The 14,905-nt window shown below is 44.2% G+C and overlaps 1 protein-coding gene across 2 annotated transcripts in view; it reads right to left on the bottom strand.

Annotated features, from left to right (window-relative positions):
* The window catches only part of RALGAPA2 (Ral GTPase activating protein catalytic subunit alpha 2), a 270,511-nt gene that overhangs the window by 79,674 nt on the left and 175,932 nt on the right, over positions 1-14,905 (bottom strand). For both annotated transcript variants that reach the window (XM_065921331.1, XM_065921330.1), the window contains exons 34-36: positions 13,959-14,082; positions 11,763-11,918; positions 5,715-5,873 (exon numbers count right to left, since the gene is read on the bottom strand). In XM_065921331.1, the coding sequence (XP_065777403.1) occupies positions 5,715-5,873; positions 11,763-11,918; positions 13,959-14,082 (439 nt within the window). The remainder of the gene's footprint in view (positions 1-5,714; positions 5,874-11,762; positions 11,919-13,958; positions 14,083-14,905) is intronic.

Genomic DNA, 14,905 nt, shown 5'->3' on the forward strand with positions numbered 1-14,905 from the left:
ATACAAAAGCCCAGCTGATGTTGTGATGAGGTGCAGGGGAGAAGTGTTCTACGGATCTGTCATAAGGTCCAAGCCCTAACCTTAAAAAGAATCCAGTAATCAGCGAGATGGAGCTGTAATTTAAATAAAAAAATTCATGAAGCTAACTAAACAATAAAAATGCAACCATAACAAACAATCAACTAATGAACTTCAAGGGCAGCACAGAAAGTACACGGCTAGTCCTGGGGGCGGCGGGCCTGTGTCCTGCTCACGGAGATGTTCTCCACACTCCTGGCATCCCGGCCTGCCTTGCCCAGATTTAGCTGAGGGTGCACGCAACCACAGGTGACCACATGCAACCTCCATGCAACCACAGGAGCTTCGGGAGGCACACGGGTGCATGCTGAGTGGTCAGAGAGGAAGGCCCTTCCTGCTAAGGTCAACTGGGGCAGAGAATGAAAACTGCCCACTTTCTGACACACAGCAGGCTCTTCCAGTGGCTGCTCGGGGCACATTTACACAGGCTGACTCTTGCCAACAGAGAAGGAGAAGACAAAGGTGGGAAGATGTAAATATCAAAGACCAGCTGAAAAAAGGGAAAACAATGCAACTTTTGGGGAAGATCAATTGAGAGGGAATTCTTAATAGCTAAATTGTTGTGCAAGATAAAACAGGAGCTAGGAGTTAATAATAGGCCACAGGTTTTTTCTTCCATCTGTACTGAAGTTTATCTTATAAATAAATGTCCCTTATTATTCTTTGGCAGCAGTTTTTTCGGTGACTCAGACAGTCTTTCAAAACTGGACAAAAGGAATAATATAGATCCCTTCTATCGAGGGAATTCTCTAATTAGGAGTGGCAATGAACTAGAGAAGAAATCTGATTTTGATGTAACATCTGCAAATGACAGCTGCCTTTTTCACAAAGTTCCCAATGTCATTCCTCTACCTAAAAACCTCCCAACAACAACAATAATAATAAATTACCAAACCAGAACATATTGCAGTTATCCATTTAATAACATATTTAGTGAATTCTAGTTGTCCAGTGTCTTTAATTATCTCTTCAAAACAAATGATTCTTTACATATTCAAAAATAAGCAACTCACCTTCCTTGGGAACGTCCCCAAAGTATTTGAAAATGTATGACTTAATCTCAAAAAGGACAATTTGGCTGGGGTTGAGATAAATGTTTAAGAAATATTTGAAATATTCAAACTGCACATGTGAAACAAGAAGAAATTTACACAACCAGGTTGTAGTCAAACACATCCCCTTTATAAAAAAGTCACCCTAGGAAAAGATTTCCTTCCAAAAACGGGTGCCAGCACTGGCTACTCAGGATCTCACATGTGCAAATGCTCCTGTGGCTTCTGGTGCATGGGCCCTAACCAGCATCCCGAGTACATAACTTGCTCCCAGTGAGGGTTAGCTGTCTTCCTGGAGACACACACACACACACACACACACACACACTCACAATAGCTGCTGAGCCTGCAGGAGAGCCACAAACTACACACACACACACACACACACACACACACACACACACACACACAATAGCTGCTGAGCCTGCAGGAGAGCCACAAACTACACACACACACACACACACACACACACACACACACACTCACAATAGCTGCTGAGTCTGCAGGACAGCCACAAACTATAACAGTAGCCTCAGGGCAACTTCGGGAAAGGATGGGCATCTAGGATCAGGAAGCTCCAACAAGGGCCTCTCCTCTTAAAGGGGTGCTTAGAATCCATGGAAGATGGATGCTCCCCAACCTCAGTGTTACAACTGAGGAAGCTAAAGTCCAGAGATGTTGAGGGACTGCCCAAGACACCCTTGCTGCGGAAGCACAAGGACTGGAACTTTGGGGTCCCAGCTCCTATCCTGTTACCCACTCCTGCCTGTGCTTTTCAGAAACGATCGAATCATCATGTTTTCGTCCCAAGCCTGTAACTACCAGGGCCAAGTAAGGAGATCCTAGAGGACGCCAATGTGGTTTTCACTTACAAAATGGACAATCTGCTTGGGGTGACAAAAAGGACCCTTCCTCAAAGCTTCCTCTTGTCCTAAACTGTTCCTGGTCAAGGCTGCTTCTGCTCATCTACCCTTTGGTCAGAGAGGCACAAGCCAATCACTAAGGTCCCTGGAGAGAAAGATAGCAAAAATGCTAAAACATACCTTCACAAATTCACACAAGCAAATGAGCACCCATATTGTTCTGAGTTCCCATGTTGTTTCCAGTTACTGGAAGAAACAAAGTAATATGGGTACCCCCCTGCTGCATGGAGGTTTTGTGAATCACTTTCCTGCAGGACAAATTGGGTGTTTTAACAAACCCTGTAAATCTCACGTTTTGCCCAGGGCGTAAGTCTTCCCTGACCATCAACTTAGAAAAAAAACCAAAACACCACAAGTTTGGCAATAGCATATTTCTTTGCTGTGACTAAAGAGGCGATGTCCACAGTATGGAAAAAGCTGAGTGAACTATTTGGCCAACCCAATATGCTGCTAAGCACACTGATTTTTCGGTAAATTTATATGTTTTAAGTTGGATGAAAAGCTCAAGAAGGGAGTAGACCTTCTCAGATCCCTGCCTCCCGTAAGCACAGCTACGCTCCTGCAACCTACTGTTTTGTAGAGGCTGTATTATGAAGGCAAGGCGGGTTCTGCCAGGCACATAATTTGTATATTTAAGGGAGGTGTATGGATGAAAAAGCGAAATATGTTCAATTTCAAAGGCCTTGGAAGCAGCGCTGTCTGTGAGCTTGTATTACAAACAGCCCCGCGTTATTACACAGGCTACTAATGAGGCCCAGTGAATGAAAGTACAATTTGAATATGCATGACTCCGTCCAGTGAGCAGGACTTTTGTGTACTGATGAGATTTTTTTTTCTTTTTTCTTTTTCCCTCCTAAAAAAAACAAAAAGGATTAAAATTATTCTTAGGGAAGTATGGCTACCCGGAGGCCAGTATAGCGTACTCAGAACACAGTCACACCAAGTTCAGATGAAAGATACAAGTCCTCCACAGATGCTCCGATGTGGTCATTGTGAAAAGTTGTACACGTCCCTGTCCTTCAGAGAAGGATCGTTCTTAACTTTGAGCAGCTGCGTCGTGACAATTTCTTAGCAAAAATATTGATTTTGTGTGGCAATCCCTAAAAGTGGGGAAGGTTAAATAAACCTTTCGAGCACAAAGCCTCCCCTTCCGTGGTAAGGCATGCTGGTTAAAAGACTGAGGAATGGGTAAATTATTGCACCAAATGGCTGAGAATTAATCTCTGCTGACTAGCTGTAATCTAACGAGGCGTCTGTGTCCCCGGGAGCCCGCAGAGCGTCCCTGGCGGTATGTGTAGTGTGTCGGGCCTGCCTGACACCCTTTGTCCCCGCTCCCAGGCGGCCTTTCCCCTCATTGTCCGTAATATCCTCATGCATCTGGGACACGTGGAATGCATTCATACTAACAGACTTACCATTGTTTTCTCTCAGAAGCTTTGTTGAGCAAAGACTGCATCGTGGTTACTGATAATTATATTGCTTAATTAATCAAGACAAAAAAAATTTGCAAATCATTGCCCGGTTGCCAAGCAGGGAGATAAAAAATGACAACAATACAAGCTGAAGCAATATAACAAAAGTAACAGCTATCTGATCAGAAATTCTTATATAATGAAGCTATTAATGCTAAATCGGTTAATGTTAACATTGCTCCAGGTGTCTCTACTTAGATGCAAACAAAAAGGCTAACATTATGGATATAAAAGGCCAAATGTTGCCATGGATTCTGTAACCTGATAGAGAGGACAGCCTTTTCATTTGATTAGGGAATGCAATTTAAATACCAGGGACCCAAGCCAAACAAACAGACTTTCCCTCCACAAGCCTCTCGCATTCACCCTGAGGTCAGTGGTTGGCGAACAAAAGGTCAGCCACACTTGCCCTGGAAATGTCTGGATTAATTTTATTACATTGTAATGGTTTGTCCTTTAAATGTGGGGATAGCACTAAATTTCCAGTTGTCCATTATTCTCTTCTTTCCTTTAGGCCTTTTGAACTGAAATATTAAGAAAGCGATTTGCTCGATTCATCTTGTCAGAATTTATGGCCAAATATATAAAACTTACATATTTTTAAAAAGAAATTTTAAAAAGTATGATAATATTTGTTTTCATACACTATCATACCTTTTAAAAATCACTTTGATACTATAAAGTGAACTGAAATACCTTTTATATTTTTAATTTGCTATAAAAATAAAGGTGACATTTTTAAGACATTAAATGACATTTTAGAGGGCCATGTTGAAAATGAACTAATAGAGCCAGTTAATCCATACTAAATATTAAAGAAACACATTTGCCAGTTTGGAAAGCCACAGGATACTAAATTTATCAGTTGTCTAATATTAAAATTTGCAGTTTAATTTTTTAAATTACTGTCCTTCTTAGACACACGCAAATGTTATTAGCACTAAGAACCAGTTTCTTATACAAAATTGAACACTTCACACACACAGAGACTTGGACCAAAGATCACACAAATATTTAATATGAAAAACTTTGGTATCTTCACTCCTTGAAAAGAGAAGAGAGTTCTCTTTATGTCAGGCTCCTCACCAGCCAGAGTGGGGACTTTTCTGAGTTTAGGAGTTGTCCCGCAGTCATTATTTATTCTATTTTCATGGTAGTAACTATAACAAAAAACAATAATAGCAATAATAATAAAAGTTATTATTATTATCATCATTATCAACACTTAAATAGCTTTTTCCTCTGGACCAGGCACTGATTTAAACACCTTTCATTTCTTAGCTCATTTAATCTTCACAACTTGAACACTTTTAGGTTATAAATCCCAGGAAAGTTTTGCCTATTATTTTTAAAGCTGAAAAAGAGTATGTTTAGAACGGTAACTTTTAGCTCCTGCAGGAGGACAATCTGGAACAGAAATGAAGGTTGTATTTAGTATGAAGCTGAGGCACATGTCATTTTCTTGAGAAGGAGAGATAATACACTAAAGGTTTACTGAAAAGACTAAGAAGCCCATCTTGGATTATTAATTCCAAAACAAAATCAAGCCACTGTACAAAGCGCTGTTAAATCACCACCAAAGGCAGGACAAGGGCGGAAATGGAAGCCAATCTAGGTCCTGCGCTCACGACGCCGAATGGTTCTGGCCGTTCCCATGATGGATACCCAGCTGAACCGATTGGGTGGGAAGATGCATCCATCTTTAGAGCCCCAACATAGACTGAACAACCGGGGGGGCCCAGCTCTTTAGGACTTCTCCAAAATCCTTCAGGACTGACCCCCGTTAGCAGCGGCAGAAGCAAGGCTGGATCCTCTACCCAGAGTCATCCATAAAATGCTGCATGTGACATGGGGCTCATTCAGATCTTATTATTATTCATCGAGATGCCCCAGACTTTCAATCCTTTCTTTATATTATAAGATCTTAAACATGAAAAACATTTAAAAAACCATACATGTCTTTACAATATAATTTTCAAAGAATCTCAGCAATAAAATACAGAAATCTGTGCTCCTGATGAAAGAGTGTTTGAAAAACCCCAATTCATATTAATTCCTATACAGCACGTCTAATTCATGTACGTGTCAAGTGGCCCCTTTAACATATCGATTAACACTGTTTTTCAGTAACAGGGAGCCATCATGCAAATCACAGTACAAGTCACATGAAGAGCGCAGTGGAAACATACCTCAGGTTTCTTGGTTATCGCGATAAAGAACATGTGATTCTTCATGGGATAGATGATGATTGAAACGTCTCCGAAGGCGGTGGGGATGATCCCGCTGCGGTAGTCCCTGGAGTGCTCTGACCAGACGATGTGGACTTCGTCATTCCCCAAGTGACGGAGCTGCAACAGCAAATTGGCTCCTTATTAATCAGAGTGATCACAGCACTTTATGAAGGGTCGTGGCTTACAAATTGAATTATTATACTCTGAGGCAAAAATAATTCACCTCCGAAAAAGGTTACAACACTGATGCCTTCTATGAGGATTTTTTAAAAAGCACAAGTGCACAGGGGAAAAAAAAAAAAAAAACCACACAGCTCACCTTCCATGAAACACATTGGAACCAAGAGAGGCATGTAAGCATCGCAGGTACATGTGGCTGGATGGGGACAGGACCTTTTCCAGGATTTGTTAAAAATTTAATTTTATTCCTGCAGCAAAGCCTGATGCTTTATGTGGCTGAGGGTATTTCTACACAATGGACAGTATGAGTCTTTTATTCCATATTACAATAGAGCTTCATAAAGCTCTTAATTCGATGATGATTAAGAAAAAAAGATGCATATAAGAGAACAGAAGCCATTATAACACAATCGTTACCAAATGTATAAAAACCAAATTTAGGACAAACCTTTAAGAAAAAGTATATATAATTTTACCTTTGTCTAAGAAACTAGGGTTACTTAAATTTAATAAGAAACAGTAGCAGTAGCTACGAAGCAGTAGCACCGAGCATTCAAAGAGTGCCTTACTGCAGAGAAGTCTGTTCACACGTACATTTTGTTCTATCTTTCCACTAACTCTCTGAGATCACCTTTACGTAGTCTAATAAGGAGGGAGGGGGCTCAGGAAGGCGAGCCTCCCCCACCACAAGTGCAGAAGCAGCGTGGAAGCTGGGCGGGGGCTTCTGATCCACGCATCTCCACTGCCCACGGCCATCTAGGCTGCACCCCAGGGCAACAGCTCTGTGACAGCGCAACTCCCCAGCCCTCCCATTTAGACACAAGAGGCCATGCGGTCCAAAGTCGACGAGTCAGAGACTCCTGCCCTTTCTGGGGAGGGCTTCCTGTGCCTCCAAGGAAGGGACCCTCTGAGCGGCCGTGAGGGCACAGCTCGATCCGATGCAAGAACACCCTCCCTGGAGATCCTGTGCAGCGACTGTGCATCTGGGGTTGGAGAAGTGCAGGTGAGCTCCTGTGGGCAGGCCTGGCTGTTTGAGTCAAGCAAACTCGATTATAAAAGCTAAAATGCTGGCTGAAATTGAAGTCCTAAACCCACGGGGGCTGGCTGGTGAGGTCCCCAGGTGCCTAATGAGAATGCGAATCCTCGCCCCCATACACCTGCCTATGCCCGTGACAAAGCCTGCCTTGCTTGTGAACTTATTTAACAGGTGAGCCCCGAGAAGAACTAAATTCAGAGGCTCTTAATAAAAGAGAGATGTCGGGTCAAAGCAAGCACTTTGTCTTACAGCATAAAAAAGGATGTTTTCAAATACCGTGTATTTAAAACATGTTGATATAAATGCAATTTCTTTATAGACTCTCTGACCACAAGGGGAAAACCCAAGGTCACCCCAGTAGGCCTCCCTTCTCTTCACGAGGTCATAAGGGAGACTGGTTTCCTGCAATGCCTGCTTCTTCCTCCTCTGTCACACCTCTGGGGACCACTGTACCTTTGTACCTACAGTGAGGTGAGGTTCCAGCTCGGGTGGCCCCCACGTGAGGCACTTGATTCAGCTGCATCTGAACCTGGGCTCTGGGACACACACTTTACTGTGGGTGTTGAACACGAGGTGTGATGGGTGTGGAAAAATTCAGTGACACCCACCACTTGCTAAATGTAAAATAAGTTTTTCCTTCTCCTCCTCTCTTACATATAAAGGCTAGAAGGGTAGCAGCAAAAGTTGAGGCTGATCCCTTGCATAAATAGTTTTTAAAAAAGACCCTGGGTTTTCATAGTAACACTAGGCATCTCTCTACTTCTAGATATCCATTTTCCTTCCTTATTCCCTTTCAATAAAACATGCAAGGAGTTTATGACGCACTCCTAAAATTCAGTCTTTTGGAGTCAAAACATAGCAGCGGCTCCCCAGCAGCACAATGAAGGCATGTTTTTGAGGGAAATCAGAGTGGTTTCAGATGGAAACTTCGGGAGGAATTTAGAGCAGAAGGTAACCAGGAGCAGGGGCTGCCCGGGGGCACACATCTACCCTGCTCACCCCATAGAAAGAGACAGCTTTCTGGGTAGTTTTGTGCCCCCTCACTGCAGGGCTGGCACACGCTTCTGAACGGGACCAACACACCCACTGAACAGCCTTCCTGCATGGCCGTCCCACCAAAGGTCGGCACCCCAGAACCTGGGATAGCTCCCTGTCCAGACTCGTGAGTCACAGGGCATCAGCTCTGAGCTGACACAGTGAGGATTGAAATTTTTGCAGTTAACCTCCCTTTTCTAAATTAGGTAACTTGATCACATAACCCACGCAAGTCTCCTGGAACTTCCCCGACAGTCCAGTGGTGAAGCCACCCCCTTTCCAGTGCAGGAGGTGCAGGTTCGATCCCTGCTTGGGGAACTGAGATCCCACATACCCCATGGCCAAAAAAAAAAAAAAAAAAAACACACAAACAAAGAAAAAACAGATGCAATATTGTAACAAATAAAGACTTCAAAAATGTTCCACATCCAAAAAAAAAAATTTTCTCCCAATTCTGTTTACAACTGTATTCTCAGGATGGACCAAGAAGGAAGAGATCACAGGACCAGGTCCACGCTTCTGGTGTGGTAAGACTCCAAGTGGTGACTCAAGGTTCACCGTCTGAAAGGTGCCTTCACTGTCACTTGCCTCAGACCTCCACACAAGTCACAGGTTAATTATCCAACGCACAGAAGTCAGAGCTGAGGCCATGGAACCAGTTGCAAATACATGGGGTGTGAAGAGCAGGGACGCACCCTCTTCCGTCCATGATGAGAACATGAAGGAAGGAAGAGCATGTAAGAGTCACCCGGCCAGATTGTCAACCACGTCAGAACATCCAGGAGTACTCCAGAAGCTTCAAAGTGTCGCTCCGTCTAAAGGGGGTTTCATTACAGAGATGTCACTATGTGAGTTTTGGAGAATTCCAATGACGGGCCCTCCAGGGAGAAACTTGAGCCCACGAGTCAAGTTGATGGGAGTGGCGAGTCGTCTGCACGAGCCATCCTTCACACCAGCTACTGCTTCAACTGCACAAGAGGCTTGACAAACGCTCGGGGCTTGAGCCTTCAGACATCAGTGCTTTTCCTGCCACTTCTCACCCTGACAGGGCTGTGCAGACCCTCTGCCGGGGCCCCTCTGCCCGCCGCTGCCAGGCGGCGCCCACTGCTGACACTGGCCCTGGTACACACCTAATGGGCTGACCTCCTTTCCCGACTAATTGCATTACGTCGCCAGCTGGCTCCAGAAGGAGTCGTCTGTTTGATTGAAGAATTCCTGCTCCTCAGTGGGCCCGGCTGCTACTTTTACTAAGTAACAGGCAGCCCTGACATCCCCATTGTTCGGCCGACAGTGTGCCCATCCTAAAATCTAAGTTTTATTTGTAAATTAACCAGGAAACTTCCTGCCAGAGCAGTGCTGCCTGGAGACTGATAATGTGGGCCTTTCATCCCCTCCACTCGTCCTGTATCACTGCCAATTTGTTTTTTATGCGCTGGCCAGCCTCGGGCTATAAAAGCCTTGTAAGACATAAGTGCAATTATAGTCCTGGAGTCAAATGAATTGGACAAATCCAATAGCACAGCTCTGTCCCCACTCTGCAAACCCCTACAGCAGTTAGATTAGCTGTGAAAAATCTAATCGGGCTGGAGCTAACGAATTTCTGCGGTGAAGGATCAAGAGTTCAGTATGGGGTTGCCACCAGATTGCAGGGTTGAAAAAGTGGCCCCGTGACGGGGGCAGAGGAGAGCATGAATCACTTTAGAATTCTGCAGCTCATTTTTAAGCTGTTAGGGACAATTCAGTCGGAATGAGACGAGGAACTGTGGGGCCGCTGTTCTTGTGACTGATTTCTGGTCGAGCTGTGAGATGTCCTGATAGAGAGAGTTTGTCACTAACGATGTTAAATCTTGGAGAAGCAAAAGGGATCAGCTGCATTTGCCTGATTGCAGTAGGAAACCTTACGGCCCAGCCAAGCCTTAGAATAGGATTTATAACAGGGTGTTTTTATCAAGAAAACACTGTCTTTTCTCAAAAAAAAAAAAAAAAAGACAACTCTACTTAGGAAATAATTCTTTGAAAAGTTTAAAATATAAAGCAATCTTGTAACAAAACAGTTTTCAGTGATAAAAAAGAAAATCATAGACTATGGTGACGCACTTGCAGAGTAGCAGCAATTTACATGGTAATAAAAAAATGATGTGTGGTTCTTGCCTGAGGCTTCCCAGGCGACTCAGTGGTAAAGAATCTGCCTGCCAAGCAGGGGATGTGGGTTCGATCCCTGGGTCAGGAAGATCCCCCGGAGGAGGGCATGGCAACCCACTCTAGTATTCCTGCCTGGAGAATCCCATGGACAGAGGAGCCTGGTGGGCTACAGTCCATGGGGGACCAGACTTAGTGGCTGAGCATGCCTGAGAATCTTGCCTAGGGTCTGGGTAATCTGAGATCACGTCTCTGTGGGCCGGGCCCCCTCCACTAAGAATACCACCACCACCAAAACCTAAGACATGGAGGCAGCTCCCCAGGCCCTGAGGAGCCAGCATGTGGCCACTGAGGGAAAGTCAGCCATGCTCTGCACATCCGAGACCCCTGGTCACTGTGGGCGGAGTCTGATCATGCCCCAACCTGACCACTGAGGTCCCACGAACACAGCCACCTACTGTGTCTGTGGTCCGGATGGCCATGGCTGCAGTGACGAAAGAGCAAAACCACAAAGAAGAGAAATGAGGCAGGTACAAGGAAGCCTGCAGGCCAGTATCAATCACCCACCTAACAGGCCAGGAGGAAGAGTCTATCCAACCAGCAGGCAAGGATGAGGGCTGCTGGGTACCAGATCAGTGCTCAGCAATTTTGCAGGCATTGTCCACCCACTGCCCAGCAACCCTGGGACATGAACTGTGTTTTTAATCCCATGTAGTAGATGGAAAAACTAAGGGAACTGGCTGACGAAGGAACTGGCTACTCACTTGAACCCTGGCTATAGACACTCCCCTGCCACCTAACACAGCACCAAACTGCCAGTCTTAGCATCAGAATAGTCTGTTTTCCACCCTCCAGGGGCTGCCTCAGTTCCTAGAATCCTTGTTGGAAGAGAGGGCTGTCAAGAGGGGGTTCCAGGCTCAGCCCCTGGCACCAGCATGTGAGACCCAATTGTTCTAATCTGGAAACACAGACATGGGTCAGATTTCCAGGCTTCCTCCCCAGAGTAAAACATCCTCTTCTCTTAGGGGCCCCCTCACTTCCTGTGGTCAGCTGAGGTGTTCAGCCTGCAGGTTAGAACGCACACGGGGCCCTGGAATGCTGACTCCCAGGTGGAGGATGGAGGTCTCCTCTGAACTCGAGAGAAAACTGCCCGCAGGCCCCGTGCAGATGGAGAACAGGAGGTGGGGCCGTGGGCAGCAGGCCACGTGCACTAGCCATTTTGCAGATGGTCTGCCAAGCGACCCCCTCTGGCAGCCCTGGGGGGCGCCAGCCTTCTCCAACCCCAGCCGTAGAGGGTCCTTACGTCAGATGACCTTGGCCAGCCCGGGAGGTCAACAGCGTAACTTTCTCTCAGTTAACAGTCACGGGAGAGAAGACCCAAAGCCAACAACATCGAAGACGCTTCCTTCATCTTCATCTCAGGATTTAAGACTTACACGACTGACCGATTTTCCTGTTATCTTTATCTAGTTTGTGCCAAGCAGGATATTTCAAATTAATGACAATGGTAGCTTGAGGAGGGACCCCAGAGGAAGCCGGTCTCCATGTGTGTGACACATCATGGACCTTGCTCTGTCCCAGGATAGCCAAGCATGGTCCCCCAGGAGGGTCCTTACCTTTTTGGTGAGCGAGTCGTCTGAGTCTGACGGCATCCGAGTTGAGACGTGGAAGATGACTTCCACGGTCGAGGTAGCGTAGTAGGGGGCGGTCTGGCCCGTGCTGCCATTGCGCTGAAGCCCGCCCATGAACCCGCAGTGGGTTGACAGGTCCACCTGATGCAGGACACAAGGGAAGAGAGTGAGGACCAAAGAGGAGCTGTTCTTATTCACTAAGCGGGAGTGTGTTTATTATTTTTTTTAATCTAAGTATTTTCATTTTTATAATTTTCTGCTTATAAACAATTTTAATACAAAGTGAGATGAAATTAAATATTAAATAAACATTAACTCAATAGTCTGTAATGACCTATATGGGAAAAGAATCTAAAAAGAGTGGATATGTGTATGCGCGTGCATGCATGCTAAGTTACTTCAGTCATGTCCAACCCTTCGCGACCCCATGAACTGTATCCCTCCAGACTCCTCTGTCCATGGGATTCTCCAGGCAACAATACTGGAGTGGGTTGCCATGTCCTTCTCCAGGAGATCTTCCCAACCCAGGGATCGAACCCGCGTCTCTTAAGTCTCCTGCACTGGCAGGCGGGTTCTTTACAACTAGCGGCACCTGAGAAGCCACTAATTCACTGTGCTGTACATCTGAAGCTAACACAACATTATAAATCAAGTATACGCCAGTAAGATTTTTTTTAAAAGATAAAAAAATTAACAATGAAAGGGCTCCAAAATTGTACCTACTTAAAAAAAAACACTAGCAAAGGTTTGATGCATATTTCTTCAACTTTATTCCCCCTGACACATAAATATGTCTGTACGTAGAGACATGCACAGAGCTCCCTTGTTGATGGATCTGTGGCATTTCTGCTTTCTCCAACAGTCCTGGTGTGGTCAAACCAGAAGGAGCATTCAAAGCAGTCTTTCGGGTCAAAGGGTACAAATGTTCACAAATTTAATAGCCACTCCTAAACTGCCTTTCAAAAGGGTTCTTCCAATTTATACAGCTGCCCAAAGTCTCTGACTCATAATTCTTTTTCAGGCTAAGGTAAGAATGTTCTCTTCTTAGTCAGTTTAGATTATCTTTCAGTATTTTGTTTTTACTTTTCATAAACTGCTATTCCTTCAGTAAAGCACCTGTGGTAACACAACTGAAAAAAAAAAAAAAAAGAAACAAAAGAATTTCTTCTGTGCCAAAGACAATCAATATATGCACTGAATTAATCTTCTAGTCTTTTCTTTTTTTTTTTTTTTTTTCTTCTAGTCTTTTCTTAAAATGCTAGTTAAGAAATGCATAGTTTAGAAATGTGAATTAAATACTACATATATTCCATGACAAATAAGAAATCATTTTATTAGTAAGACGAACAATTTACTGAAAGTGTAATAACTATTTCAGACTAAAATCTTCTTGATGACAAAGAACATGGTCTTGACCTTGATGTGCTCTTGTCCTATCTTCATCTCCTTATCGGTCCCTTTGCTAAACGCTCAGCTCTCAGAGGTCAATCTCACTTAGGCACCCAGAGAGCTACCCACAGTACAGATGATCAAGAAACCAAAACAAGAGTAAGGAAAAGTAAGAAAATTATTTCATATATGTTAATGTGTATTTTAACTATTCTGGATTCTTTTAGAATATGTTTTGGAGACATATATATGTGTGTGCGTGTGTGTGTATAAATGTATGGATATCTTTCTGTCGGAATATCACTTAGCCAAGAAGAAACAAAATTTTTAAATATCAACCACCCTGGGCCCTACCTGAAGAGAACAAATTGATAGCAAAACCATCACATCTACTGTCAAGTCAACTTTTGACTTCATCCAACTCTTCATTTTTCACCCCTGAGTCATTGATTTCTTCTCCAGTTTCCATACGGGGACCAAAGGCATTGCTTCTCTGTCCCTGTCTGTCTTCTCTTACTACCCACTGTCTACAGTTGGGAGAGACAATCTGACTACTCAGTTCACATAAAAAGCAAATGAAATAATATTAAAAGGAAAGTTAAGGGGGAACAAAAGTTTATGTATAAAGTATGAAAAAAAACTAACACAAGAGGTCAAATTCTACACACCCTTCAACTCCAGAACTCTATCCAAGCTATATATGAATGTAAAAACATATACCATCAACATCTAGCTTACATACATCCTTAGATAATGCTGATGGGCAAACATCTCCTAGGTGAAATGAATTACCTCCCATCCAAGACCAGCAACAAAGTCTTCATATGCTTGGCTTCCCCTTTCATTGGAAAGGATTGAACACTTGTCTTCTTGACCTTCGGCAATGTAAAACACTGCGATTTTGTGCGTTTCGCGGCTGTGAATTTTTAGGTTGGAAGGAGTTAGAATTCTCAGGTATAAAGTTTGGTTATATTGCTGCCACATATACATCTGCTATACAGCTGACGTTTACCAAGAACTTACAAAGGATCAGGCACTGTTCCAAGAAGCCTCAGCACACGATCTCGTCTATCCTTGCAGGCGGCCTAAGAAGACAGGTCTTGTCACCACCTCCTTGTAGAGACAGTTGAAAGGAGGCACAGCCTGTGACACCACAACGGGAGGTCAGGAGCTGAGGCAGGGCAGTCTGGCTCCTGAGACCACCTCTTAGAAGTGTGATGTGTGAAGAGCAAGTAAGAGCACACAGTTTGACAAACTCTCTCTAGCTTTGGTTAAGGAAAAAAAAAAAAACCCAAGCCTTTCAGATAGGTATCAGTGGTGGACAGATCCACATGACCATGCATATTTCACTTCTCACACCTTTAGATAAGGAAGCTGGGGAGCTCCCTAATTGGGACTGTAACACAGGCCAAGACTACTTGAGAAATGAAAACTGCTTCTTCAAAGCAGGGCACATTTAGCCCTTTGTGAAGGGCTGTACCCATCCTGGGCTCTGACTGATCTGAGGGTGCCTGGGAGGTTGGACAGCTGTCCAAGGAAACTTTTTCGGAAGTATAAACTGTTTGTCCACTTTCTCCATGATGGATTTGGGACACTTTGCTGTTGAATCAGGCAAATGCCACACACGCTCTGAAGAAAGGAGCTCTGGGTCCACTTTTGTGCATCTGATACGGCCTTCGGCATATGCAGAATTTGCTCATCTAAATCTCTGTTGAATTGACCCGAGAAACAATGATACA

The sequence above is a fragment of the Muntiacus reevesi genome, chromosome 2 (assembly GCF_963930625.1).
Source record: "Muntiacus reevesi chromosome 2, mMunRee1.1, whole genome shotgun sequence".
NCBI lineage: Eukaryota > Metazoa > Chordata > Mammalia > Artiodactyla > Cervidae > Muntiacus > Muntiacus reevesi.